This window comes from Castor canadensis, chromosome 9 (genome assembly GCF_047511655.1).
Source record: "Castor canadensis chromosome 9, mCasCan1.hap1v2, whole genome shotgun sequence".
NCBI lineage: Eukaryota > Metazoa > Chordata > Mammalia > Rodentia > Castoridae > Castor > Castor canadensis.
The window spans coordinates 120,823,398-120,835,282 of NC_133394.1; the positions used below are offsets into that span (position 1 = coordinate 120,823,398).

An 11,885-nucleotide genomic window follows, 5' to 3' on the forward strand; every position below is an offset into this window, starting at 1 on the left:
AGTCCGAGGCCAACCTGCACTATATAGCAGAACCCTGTCTCAAAAGAAATCAGTCTGGAAGCAGGTGTTCCCTGATGTTTGAATCTCCTTTTACATATTAACTCCAGTACTGGGGGGCTATGGGCAAGTTTCTGCATTCTTCTGTGCCTCAGTTTCCAAATCTGTAAAATAGGAAATATTGTACCTCCCGTTAGGGGTTTGTTTGGAGGATGGAGTGAGTTAATGCTTGCAAGTACTTAGCAGAATGCTTGGCTCCTAATAAGAGCTCCATGAAGGTTAACTTGGAACTATAAAAGAAGCAGTATAAAGCAAATGTGAGTAAAACCATTTGGACGACACAGGACTGTGCTTTAGATCATGCTCACAAATGCTCATCCTTTTATATTCATCTGTTAGGTTATTTGGAGGAATCTGGGGTGCCTGGAATTCAACCACTTTTAGGTATGGAAGAAAGCAGGAAGTTAGAAGTCAGCGCCCCCTGACTTCCCGACAAAGGCGGAACGGGACGTCTTTGAACTGGTTTCCTCAACTGGAAAACAAGGCCGCAGGGCCAATCAACTTTCTTAGGTCAGAATTCTACATCTAATTAGTTTTGAAAAGAACCACTGAGGGTGACATATGGCATAAATTCATAAAAAGTAGGCTCTCAAACCATACCAGCAGGGGTAAGTAACAAAAGTAAAGAAGATGGGCCCGTTGGGGAAACTAGACAGGAGACTGGCAAAAAGCAGGCGTCCGGTCTGAGGAGGTTGGCCTGACCCTATAGCTGTGCACGACTCATGGTGTCACATCTTCTATATGTTAGGAGAAGTCAGTAATCTAGATTCTTAGGAGAAATGTGCAGAGGTTTAAACTCTCCCAAATGACACATCTGAGACCTCTATAAAAAATGCTAAGTCCTTTGCTGCTTTCACAAGCCCTGATGCAGAAAATATTTCCTTTAATTTCAAAAAATGATGTGTTAAGTAAAGCTACTTCCCTTTATTGAATAGCAAAGAATTATCAAGGAGATAAAATAAAATTTATTTTAAAGTTTGATTTAAAATATCAAACAGAATTAATGAAAACATAGAGCACTTTATTTATTCTAACCCAGCAGGAGACATGCCCAAGTATGTAGCCATCAGACGTGGAATTCAGTGGCCTTGTGATGTGTGGCATTAGCAGATTACACCAATAGCTGGACTTGGAACTCCACAGTTATCATTAACATAAAAATTACAGTGTGACTACTAAATAATTAGTATTGTCAGTGTTGTAAATACATTAAATTACAAATCTTTACATTTATACATAAGTCATTGTACAAATAAATGATTTAAGATCCAATTATCCAACTTTCATTTAATCACTAAATGTTGCTGAACAAAAAGTCTGCAATAAATATTCCCTCAAGGTGAGTGGAGAAAGTGATTTGACATAGAATCTGCATTACAATGAATGTCTAAGTAGATATTTAAAACTTTAAATGTACCACATGGTTACTGAAACCTTGTATTCTGAAAGAAAAATCTCTTATATTTTAAACGAAATTTAGTTATTAATTTAAAAAGTAAATGTTCTCATCATGCTAATATTATTTATGGTTAGGTTACTCCCCAAATTATAAATACATGGTTCACTGACCCCTCAAGTTCACTTAATAGTTAATTTTTTAAAGTAAGCCTTTTTCCTTCCATATGTGCATATATTTGTATTACAATTCATTAGTCACAAGGAAAAGGAACTTGTAACCCTTTTCTAAGCAGTATAACTGAATTGTTCATAAAACATTGTCAGTCAATTTGTAACCTAGAAGTCAAAATGCTGCATATTTTAAATAAAAGCAGCATAACTTGTAATTGTCACCATGTTTGCACAGCCAGACCTTCTGTAATTGGAGCCAGGAACATTAAGACTAGAAATTAAGCAGTTGTGCTCCATTTGTCTGCCATTTTACTACGCGATAAATTCGTGACTGTGGTCTGTCAACTGGAACTGAAGTCCGGACAGCTCTTCCCAGGTAGCGGGGGCTCCTGCTGGAGGGGGTAAGCGAAATATTGGGGTGACACCAGAAAACCAGAAGGCTGAGTCAGGTGTATAGGGTGGCCCGTGGTGTAAGGCGGGGGTGGTGAGGGTACCATGCAGCTTGGCTCAGCCCTGGCAAAGGAGAACCTGCGAATGGAACCACCTGTAGAGCTGGAGCTGGTAGCAGTGCTGGACTGCCTAGACGGTGCTCTGAGGTTTGTGGACGTCAAGATCATAGGCAAAGTCTCTGTCTGATAGCTGCGAAGCGAGAAACGGATTGGCTGCTGTGAGGGTTCCTTGGGTCTCAAACAGGTGCAACAATAAATAGCCACTAAAGAGCCCAGGATGATGAAAGCAATGAAGATGGAGCCCACGATCAGGAAGGGAACATAGACAGGCTCTGAAAGGAAAAAATCAGACAGTCACAGTCCCTTCTTGGGCAGCTTAGAGCTGTTGTCAGCTCAGCTTTTCAGAGCAGGTTACTGGTAACCTCCAAACTGCAAAGTGTGATGGCTGAAAATTCTTGCTACTCTTAGCAAGGAGGAAGCAAACTGATACTGTAACCTCTGTTAGTCATCACACTGCACATCTGGAAGTCAGAAAAGAACAGGATCTCTTCTCCTGTTCATGCACTGCTGGGGAAGGGTGAGTTTGGGGGTCACATAACTAGGTTTAAATCCAGGCTTTAGTAGTTTTATCATTCTGGGTCACTCAGGACTCTGGCCATCTGTTAAGCTGACAATCCATCTCTGGTCCAAGAATATTCCATCTAAGCAAAGAGAATCGGGCCTACTAAATGAGACCTCCAGGATTTTATAAGGCTCTAGAAAGAGCCATATAAAGAAATCCATAGTGGCTCCCAATTTACAGTGTCACCTGCTGCGTCAAATTGTCAGCTCTGGCTGCTTCTTTCCAGAAACAATTTGGGATGTTAATCTAGCTGCCACCTCTGTCTCTCCATTCCCACCCAAAGTCAGCAAGGTCAGGCTGAACTTTACACAGACAGTGGTGCAGTTCTTGCTGTTTCTAAGAGCATCCCTGAGACAGAGCAAATCAGTTTCTTTCTCACTCTACACAAGGCAGACATAAAACCTCCCACCCCAGAGGTCTGCTGGGCAGTTTTCCAGTTCTCTTTCCTGTCTGATAGGACCACACTGGGATGCAGTCTCCAGCTTGGAGGTAGCAGACAGAAAGCCTGCATTGGTTAAGGCCCTACTGTGTGCCTGGCTTTCTTTCTCTTTATCCAATTCAAGTCTCATAGAGTTCCTATGCGATGGACAAGCTCTTTTTTCCAGATGTGGACATCAGAGGGGTGGGGGGGGTGACGAGTTTAACTCAGGGCTTCTCATTTACAAAGCAGGCAATCTACCATGTGAGCCACACGTTTCAAAATGAACTTGAGTTCATTTGTGCTCTGGTTATTTTGGAGATGGGGTCTGCGAACTATTTGCCTGTGCTTGCCTCAAACCCAGATCCTCCTGATCTCAGCCTCCCAAGGAGCTAGGATTACGGGGGGCTTGAGCTATCAGAGTTTTTGACTTTCCCAAAGACACAGGCAGCGAGTGACAGGCAACTATCAACCACCTGTGGGCTCCTAGACCTAAGGTAGGTAGTGTCCCACTCAAGGACACACTCAAGGTGAAGGTGGACCACACTAAGCACTCACACTCATTTAATCAGCTAACTCCTCAAAGACCAATATGCCCCTAATTTATTTTTTAAATTTTTTATTAGCATAAATTAACAATATGCCCATTTTAGAATTCATAAGAGGCCAGGCTGATTAAGTAATGCATGGGAGATTACAACACTGGCCAGCGACAAAGCCACTGTCCATCACGGTTGCTCGATCCCAGGCTCAGTGAGTGGGTAAACTGCTCCTGTCCTTGGGCATCAGAGCAGGAAGGAGGCCCATTTTCTCTGCAGAGAGGAGCCTGGTCCACAGGGCGAGTGGAGGGAAGCCGCTAGGAAGTCTATTTTTCCCCTCAGGGGTGGTCCACTGAGCATCATTTCTCCAAAACTACCTCTCAAATCCTCTAGATTGGAGATTTTTTAACCTCCATAATTAAATCCCCAGGTCTAATGGAATACTGAGGAAGGGCAGAACCCCTTCCCTGGATTATCAGTTTGGGGGAAGGAGGTTCAGGCATCATTAGTGATCTCTCCAGCCTCTCCCGGCCTTCTCCCCCTCATTCCTCTCCTTCTCTAGCCAACTGCAAGCCTCCATCCGAGTCCTAGGGAGTCACTGGCTCTCAGTCCGCCTGCTTCTCCGGTTTCTCGGCGGTAAAACCATCGCCTCCAGCGCCAAAGGTTTCCCTGGTGTTCCGAGTCAGGTGGAAAACTTTTTCAAGGTGTAAATGTCCTCTGCTGGAGTCGTGATTTATTCAGCTATTAAGTGAGCGGAAATTTGACCCGTGTTTTCCGACGTGAGAATAGGGGGCGAGGAAGCCCCGGCGACCCTGATTTCTAAATTTCCAACTGGAAGACCTGGGTATTCCCGAAAGGCGTGACAATGGGGGGTGGGTCGGAGAGAGTAATTCGATGCACAGAAAATAAAGGAAATCGGAAGAATGGAGCAGCGTCTTAGAAACGATACCAAAGGACCAGAAAAAAAAAAAAAGACTTAAGTTCCTAGCCCTGTGGGGCAGAGAAGCGCTCCTGACAAAGAGGCGCGATCCCCCGCCACCGGCCACCTGCACTTCCCCAGCTCCCGAAGTAACCAGGGAGCGCAATGGGGCGTCCCCCAAAAAACCTAGCCTAGAGTGGCGATGTCCCCACGGAGCTTCCCTCGGGAGCGCCAGCTGTCTTCCCCAGAGCCACCAGGTGCAAGCCCTACGATCTTAGCAGTCCTTTGCCCACTTTCCCTGGGGCCACCCGGCAGAGACCGCGTGTGACGGTCGGGGAGCCACACTGCGAAGGAATAGGGCCCTTGACCTAAAATGCGACCACCCACAGTTCCCGAGCTCCCTCCCCAGCTGCGTCCCCTCGCGCACCCGCGAGGACGTGCTTCCGACCCCGCACTTACGCGCGGTGATGCCCGGGTGCTCCAGCTCGCCGCGGTCGTTGGTGCAGCCGCCCTGCTCCAGCCTGGCGTCGGCCGCCGCGCAGCAGTAGCGAAGAGCGCAGGACCCGCAGCAGATGGTGGCGTCCAGCGTGTCGAAGTCCTCCGGGCACTGGAAGCCCTCGTGGTAGTTACCCTGAACATCCACCCATCCATGGCAGTACTCCCCGGGCTGCTGCGCGCTTGCGGGGCCCCAGCGCAGCCAGCCGGCGAGGAGGCAAAGCGCCAGCAGCGCCCCCATCGTGGCGGGGAACCCCGGGCGGGGACGGGCTGGCGGCGGGACAGCGAAGGGCTGTGCCCGGGCACCGGGGCACCGCGGTTCCGCCTCCCCCGGGGCGCGAGCGGCGCGGGCGTTAACAGGGGCCGAGGAGGCGGCGGGCGCTGCGCTGCGGGCTCGGCAGGCCGGGGGTCAGCATGGTGCGCGGAGCCGGGTGGGCGAAGGCACGCGGGAGGCCGCCGCGGAGCTGCTGTCGGGGCTGCTGCTGCCGCCCTGTGCCCCGATCATTGCGCTCCGGGCGCCAGGGGCGAGCCAAGTGCCCGGCCACCTCCCTCCCCACTCCTCTCTGGGGCCATCGCCAGGACCACGCAACGTCCGACTCTGGGCTGCCGCCGGGTCCCAAGCGGAGCCCAAAGGAAGAATTCACCCCCCGCGTGCCGATCGCCGGGACGAGCGGCTACTCAGCCCCTGCCCCGGTCTGTCATGGGAGCAGGAGGCACCCCTGCAGCGGCCAAGTACAAATGGCCTCTGGGCTGCTACAGCTCTGCCTGCAAGGCGTCCCTTAAAAAAGACGAGGGAGGAGGAGACGCGAGAGGAGAGAGTCCGCCCTCCAGGGTCCCGCCGCGCCGAGCTAATCACAGCGGGCGGGCGCGGTGCGGGTCCCCGCGCTCCCGGGTTCGAGCGCCATCTCCCTGCCACCTCCGCCCATTGCGCACCCCCTCCCCACCCTCGCACTGGGCTCCAGCCGGAGGGGGTCAGCCCCCGCCCCGCAGCCTAGTTCCCGCAGGATGAAGTTGAGATTCAGGGCTGCCGGGTTCCTGCGTCTATCCACGCGCGCAGGCTCGCGAGTGGAGACGCTGACTTGACTTTTATGGATTTAATTTTAAAAACCAGCGCGGTGCTGAAGTTTATGGAGCCGTCGGTCTTCTGTTGCCCAGAGCCGAATTCGTTCCTGGAACACCGATTCTGAAGGTTCGGTTGGGATAGCAAGATTTTTAGGGGTCACCAACATTTGCACCAGAATCTCCTCTTTTCCTGAAGCACACACAACACACCCTCGCGCCTTCCCCAACCCCTGAGCCGGCGCCGCGGGGTGAAGACTCGTGTCACCTCCACCCGCCAAGGCCAGCTTGCAAACCTCAAAGAGCACGCACGACTTCTGCGTTCGTTCGCGCCCTTAAAGGAAATAAAAGAACAAAATTAATGATAATTGAGCACATCTGAACTTCTGTTCGGGCAAAGAAACACATTTATTTAAATGATGTGTCCCCTGGGTGCTGTTTTCGGGGCACTGCTCCTTTGGAGGCGTAAGTGCCTTGTGTAACGGTGTTATGTGAAACCTGGGCTAAGTCAAGAATTTATTTTTACTGCATCCTGAACTTCCTCTCGTCGGGTATTGGTATGTGTGATTATGTCCCTCGTATCTCCACCGATTTGTCAAACACGCTGAATGCCCGTGTCGTTGATTTAAATGTTGGCAAGTTGAGCGAAACAAAAGGGACGAAGTGCTGAGACCCGCAGCACAAGTGTGCGGTCAAAAGTATTTGTCACATCCGAAGCTTCCGATGGCCCCAGGTGCTTCTAGAAAAAAACTTTAAAACTTTTTTAAAATCTAAATTAAAGTACACTCCAAGTAAAGAATTACTTCTGACTTCTAATCCTAAATGTTGAAATTGTCATTTAATTATAAATCTATAAAAATAAAGATCCAACGTTCCACATGTTAAGCGGGACTGTGAAGATATTTAAGTTTAGGCTCTCTTAAAAATAGATATTTCTTGGGGAAATAATAAGCTGTAAAGTAAAACCAAACTAAGTTTGGGCAAACGAATAATGGGACAGTTTTTCTTGACGTAAAGAATTTAAGCATTTGGGAAACTTTTTTTTCAGAAAACAATTTTTATTTACAAAAATATGTTCTTGCATGTCTTAAAAGTTGCTTTTTAAAAAGTCTAGATTTTTTTTAGTTGTTTGGATTGTTAATATATCCTGAGAAATGAAGGGGAGAAGTCATCTGAGCCCCAGCAAAAGTGAGATATCACGATCCTAATAAGATGATAAAACTCAAACTTACATTCACTGCTAATAACTTTCCCAGAGCCACGCCTCTTCATGGGAGTTTGTTAAGATTTAAGAGGATTACATTACACTGCAAGTGCGAACACTTGTAGGCAGCACCAGCGACCTGCCCTGCGCTAGCCCCCAAGGGTCGGGTTTCTCTCATTATCCAGCTGTTCTTTGATAGCATTAATATTTTAAGGAGTGATTTGTTAGGCTTACCTCCCATTAATTACATTCTCGATGTCACAGTGGGACTCTTTTCCTTAGAACACCAGCAATAATTAATTTCCTCATTCAAAGCTCCTGTCTGTTTGACTTATTTAGTGGGCATTTTACAAAAATTTAGCTGGAGGATATTTTCTAATGGAAAATAACCAGATCTCCAAATTACTCGATACTCCATAGATCTGACAGGTGTGAACATGAAAACAACTGTATATGGTGCTTTCCTATCTAGGTCCTGATTGTGTAGGGGGGGAGGGTGGAATATGTGTCTGGTTTCCTCAAACTTTGCATTGACAAATTTTGACTTCAAAAATGATCCTCTAAGAATATTCTTTGTCATCAATAATAGTATAACACCTAGACTTATCTTATTCTGTTACTATTTTAATAGTAAAGGAACATTTGAAAGTCCTCAGAACCCCTCCCCAAAGACTTTAGGAGGGGTCATGGAGGTAGAAGATAAAATCTATAATAGCTGGGGTATTATGTAGAGGTTTTAGAAATGTCATATTTTTCCTTATCTCAGTAACATGAATTCCATATTTTGGTAAAGAACACTCACAAGGGATCATTTGCCAGGCCTGCACTCTCTTGTGGCCCTGCTTCCAAAAGTTCTGTAGGAAACCAGTTAAATGATCTGATGTCTGGGATTTGCTTTAATAAGAGAGAGGAAAAAAGAGGAAGAACAGAGGTAGGGAGGAAAGGAGGAAAAAGACAAGAAATGGAGATGAGAAGATGACACAGATAAAAATGAAGCCCAGCTGGCAACATGTTGGTAACTGTAGCTGGGCAGACGGAACTTGTATATTGGAAATGCAATTCCATTCTATGTAGGAATAAAACTTGTAGAGTTTTTTGATGGTGCTCGGGTTTGAACCCAGGGCCTTGCAAGATGCTAAATACAAGCTCCACCACTGAGCTGCAACCGTTAACCCCTTAAGTTTTTGCTTAATCAACGGGAATGAGTAACATAAACTCATAAAATAGGCACTGAGCCATATTTTTAGGCTTCATTCCATTCACTTCTCTGTGTTTTATATTCCTCGGAGCATAGTGAATGATTTGAGTAAAGCAAAAACAGAGAAAAAAAAAAGACCGGACAACATGGATACATCAGAAAGGACTGGAAACCAAAATATACTAAGGAAAGGGGGAAATTAGACCAAAGACATGCCTTTAAAAAGATAGGGGACAATTCACTTGGAGTAGGGAAGACCCTGCAGCTCATTTGCATTGAGTCCAAAAACAAAGTGAAAAGCAGAAAAGCTTCCCAACCCTCTTCAATTCTTCCCTGGAGGTTTATCCTCACTCTTTCCCTTAGTTACTCACTTTCCCTTAGTTACTGGGCCAGTGGAATTCCTTGCTTTGGGTCCCTCCCTATAAATCTCTGATTCCATGCCCCTGTTGATCGGAGTTACTTGAAAGGTATTTTTTTTCTCAAATTTCCTTTAGCAAATATTCACCACTATGTAGAACAGTGAGGTGCCCAGAAGTGTGGGCAACCCTGGCCCTGCCAGGCCCTTCCTCCTGCCCTGAGTTCACTATCTTCACTATAAAAATAGGAGGTTACACACACGGTCCTGAGAGTGTGCACACCAGATTCTCCCAGGCAGGACTCTTGGCGATCACAAGTTTTGATGCATAGCATCAATGAGCTCCCTGCTAGGAAGCAATGCTGAGGCTGCTGGGTTGAGGACCCTCCTTTGAGCCCCTCTGGCTTTCCTCTGCCCTTTCTGAACCCCTGACCAGGATCCCAGCACTTACTACTCCAAAAGACTTCTAAAAGCCCAAACTCTTCCTGGTTGCAAGAGGCTCTCAGGAGCCATGGTTAGAAATTGATACATGCAAACGTGGGTGTTCAAGAACGTATATGAGAGGCCCCCTGCAGCACAGGATGGATTTCAGGCTGGCGGCTTCTGTGTCTTTCTTTTGCACTGGCTTGCAAATGTTCAAGTATGTACATTGCCTAGTACATGGTAGAGACATCATAAATAGGAAATAAATGAGTTACTAAATAAATGACTGCTTTCCTTCAGAAATTCTGTGGCACTTTCTCCACACTGTAATTCTGGGTTAGAGCATCTGTCTTCCCCATTAATCTGACCTCCTTTTTCCTTACTGCATTCCAGGACCTAGCAGAGTGGCTGGCACGTAGTCAGTGCTTTGTAAATGTTGAATAAATGACTGACTGCAAACAATGCACAGCTGGTTGAAAACATGTCGCAACTGAGTGATGTGGCTTTACAGCTGCACAGAACTGCAGAGAGGAAAGCAGGATGGATTTCCAGGTCCAGGGATATAGGTATAGGAGAGTCAACTTGGGAATTTGGTTAAAATGCCCTGTGTGACAGCACTGTCAGGGCAGTAATCAGCTTATCCCCCATGCAGATGGTGGTGACATGTGCAAAAGTATAGGCCTATGATGCAGAGAAAAATTGGCTGGCACAGTCAAAAAATACTCCCATTTTTTGAGGGGTGGGCAGTACTGAGGTTTTGAACTCAGGGCCTTGCACTTGATAGGCAAGTGCTCTACTATTTGGACCAGCACTTTTTACTTTAGTTATTTTTCAGATAGGGTCTTGCACTGTTTGCCTGGGGCCAGCCTTGGACAAGGATCCTCTTACCTCTGCCTCCTACCTATCTGAGATTACAAGCATGAGCCACCTTACCTGGCTTGTTCTTTAAAATAGAGTCTACAGATTCTTTTTGCCCAGGCTGGCCTCAAATTGTGGTCCTCCCAATCTCTGCCTCCCTAGTAGCTAGGATTATAAGCATGAGCCACTGTACCCAGCCAGAATTCTCTGATTTTGAGTCAGACAACTCTGTATTTGTTGTGCCTCTCCTGACAAGGTCATTTTAGTTTACTGTTCAGTTTACTGACCCTTGGCTTCCAATTCTCTAAAATGAGGGTGAAAGAAGCAAATAATCCCTACCTTGAAGGATGGTTGTAAAGATGAAAGTTGGAACTTCACCACCGGTAGGTATTTTACTCAACATCAGGTGATGTGGATTTGCCCGATCATCATAACAAGGTTGCTACTGACTGGAACAGGCCTAGTCCCTGATTAATTTGAATAGATTTTCTAGGGGTCCCCATCATTTATTTCCTTATTTATTAAATGGGCCCATTCATAACCACTGGCAATTGAAGGTTGATCGTTCATCTTTGCCGCTGTCTCCCGAGACATGCCTAACACTAGAAGACAGGAGGCAGAGAGTGGAGTCAGATGACCACAATGTAGGGACAGTCCCTGCTGGACAGACTCATTTCAGCGGCATTTCTACAAGGTAGGGCCTCAAACACAGGTGGGCTTTTAATAAGTACCCGATTAGTCTGTGACTCCATATTCTGTCAGTAGAGATGGAATTTATTAGCCTGGGTTCCTGGCATCCTTCCAGTGCATGTATAATAGAATGATATTTTTCATGAAGAAATATAAATTAAATTAATTGGCATCTATATTTAACTGAAACTTCCTTGACAGTAGATGGATTCTCCCCCAACGCCACCCCTTTCTCAGCGAGGGGCATTTCCTTCTGAGCGATTGCAGGAAGAGGAGAGGCCAACCCCAATTTCTGGGGCTCCCGGAGGAGCTGGCTTTCAGCAGGGTTTAGAACCACACGGAAAGTGAACTGAACTTGCTCAGCTGCTCAGCGGTCATGTGTTCTTCTCATGGGGAGAAGGTTTCTAGAGGAGAAAGAAAACACAGGGAGGGTTCCTGTCTGACTTTTGTCTTTTTACTCTCCTGTTCACCTTTACAGCCACGATAGGATGTTTTGAAAATTTGTAAGTCACCCTTAATGTTCGCAAATATAGAGTTCTTTGGAAGCTGCTATGTGATTGCTATCAAAAGTATCTTTTTTCTTTTCATTTTTCTCTTCCAGTAGTCTGCTTATTTAGTTCTGTGGGTAACATAAGGGGTCAGTGAACCAAAGGTCCTGATTTCCACCTTTGTGAGGCAACTAAAGTTTCCTCTGTCTCAGGGATACAGAATGCATTCTTGACCTTGACTTGCAAACCTGCTGTGAGTTAAAGGGACTCTGCCAAAGATCCTGGGTACAATAGCCACAATCAAAAATGCAATGTGGAAATTGAGCTCCACGCTACATATTCCTACAGCTGTCTTCATAAATGACAGTATCGGTGTTGAATAGCTAGAATTCATTTGTATTTTGCAGTTTCTTTCTGCTTTTTTCCCCCATCCTCTGATTTTGTTCAGTCATTCATTCTAAACCCACTCCCACATCACACTTCTATAAAGTCCTTTTGATAATCAAAGACAAAGAAAAGTTCTTGGCTTCTTCCTTGCCTTC

General features: G+C 46.3%; 1 protein-coding gene across 1 annotated transcript; it reads right to left on the reverse strand.

Annotated features, from left to right (window-relative positions):
* Positions 1-981: 981 nt before the first annotated feature.
* On the reverse strand, positions 982-5,923 carry Shisa3 (shisa family member 3). Its single transcript, XM_020169584.2, has 2 exons — positions 5,033-5,923; positions 982-2,407 (listed from the first exon to the last, which is right to left on the reverse strand). The coding sequence occupies exons 1-2, from the start codon at positions 5,307-5,309 to the stop codon at positions 1,968-1,970; spliced, it is 717 nt and encodes a 238-aa protein (XP_020025173.1). The 5' UTR covers positions 5,310-5,923; the 3' UTR covers positions 982-1,967.
* Between the last annotated feature and the right edge of the window lie 5,962 nt (positions 5,924-11,885).

What these genes read in the sequence shown, in the direction of transcription:
- Shisa3 (XM_020169584.2), bottom strand. Translation starts at nt 5,309, where the DNA reads ATGGGGGCGCTGCTGGCGCTTTGCCTCCTCGCCGGCTGGCTGCGCTGG. An exon ending in GCACCCGGGCATCACCGCGC is followed by an intron (nt 2,408 to 5,032) that starts GTAAGTGCGGGG and finishes TTTTCCTTTCAG; the next exon opens with AGCCTGTCTATGTTCCCTTC.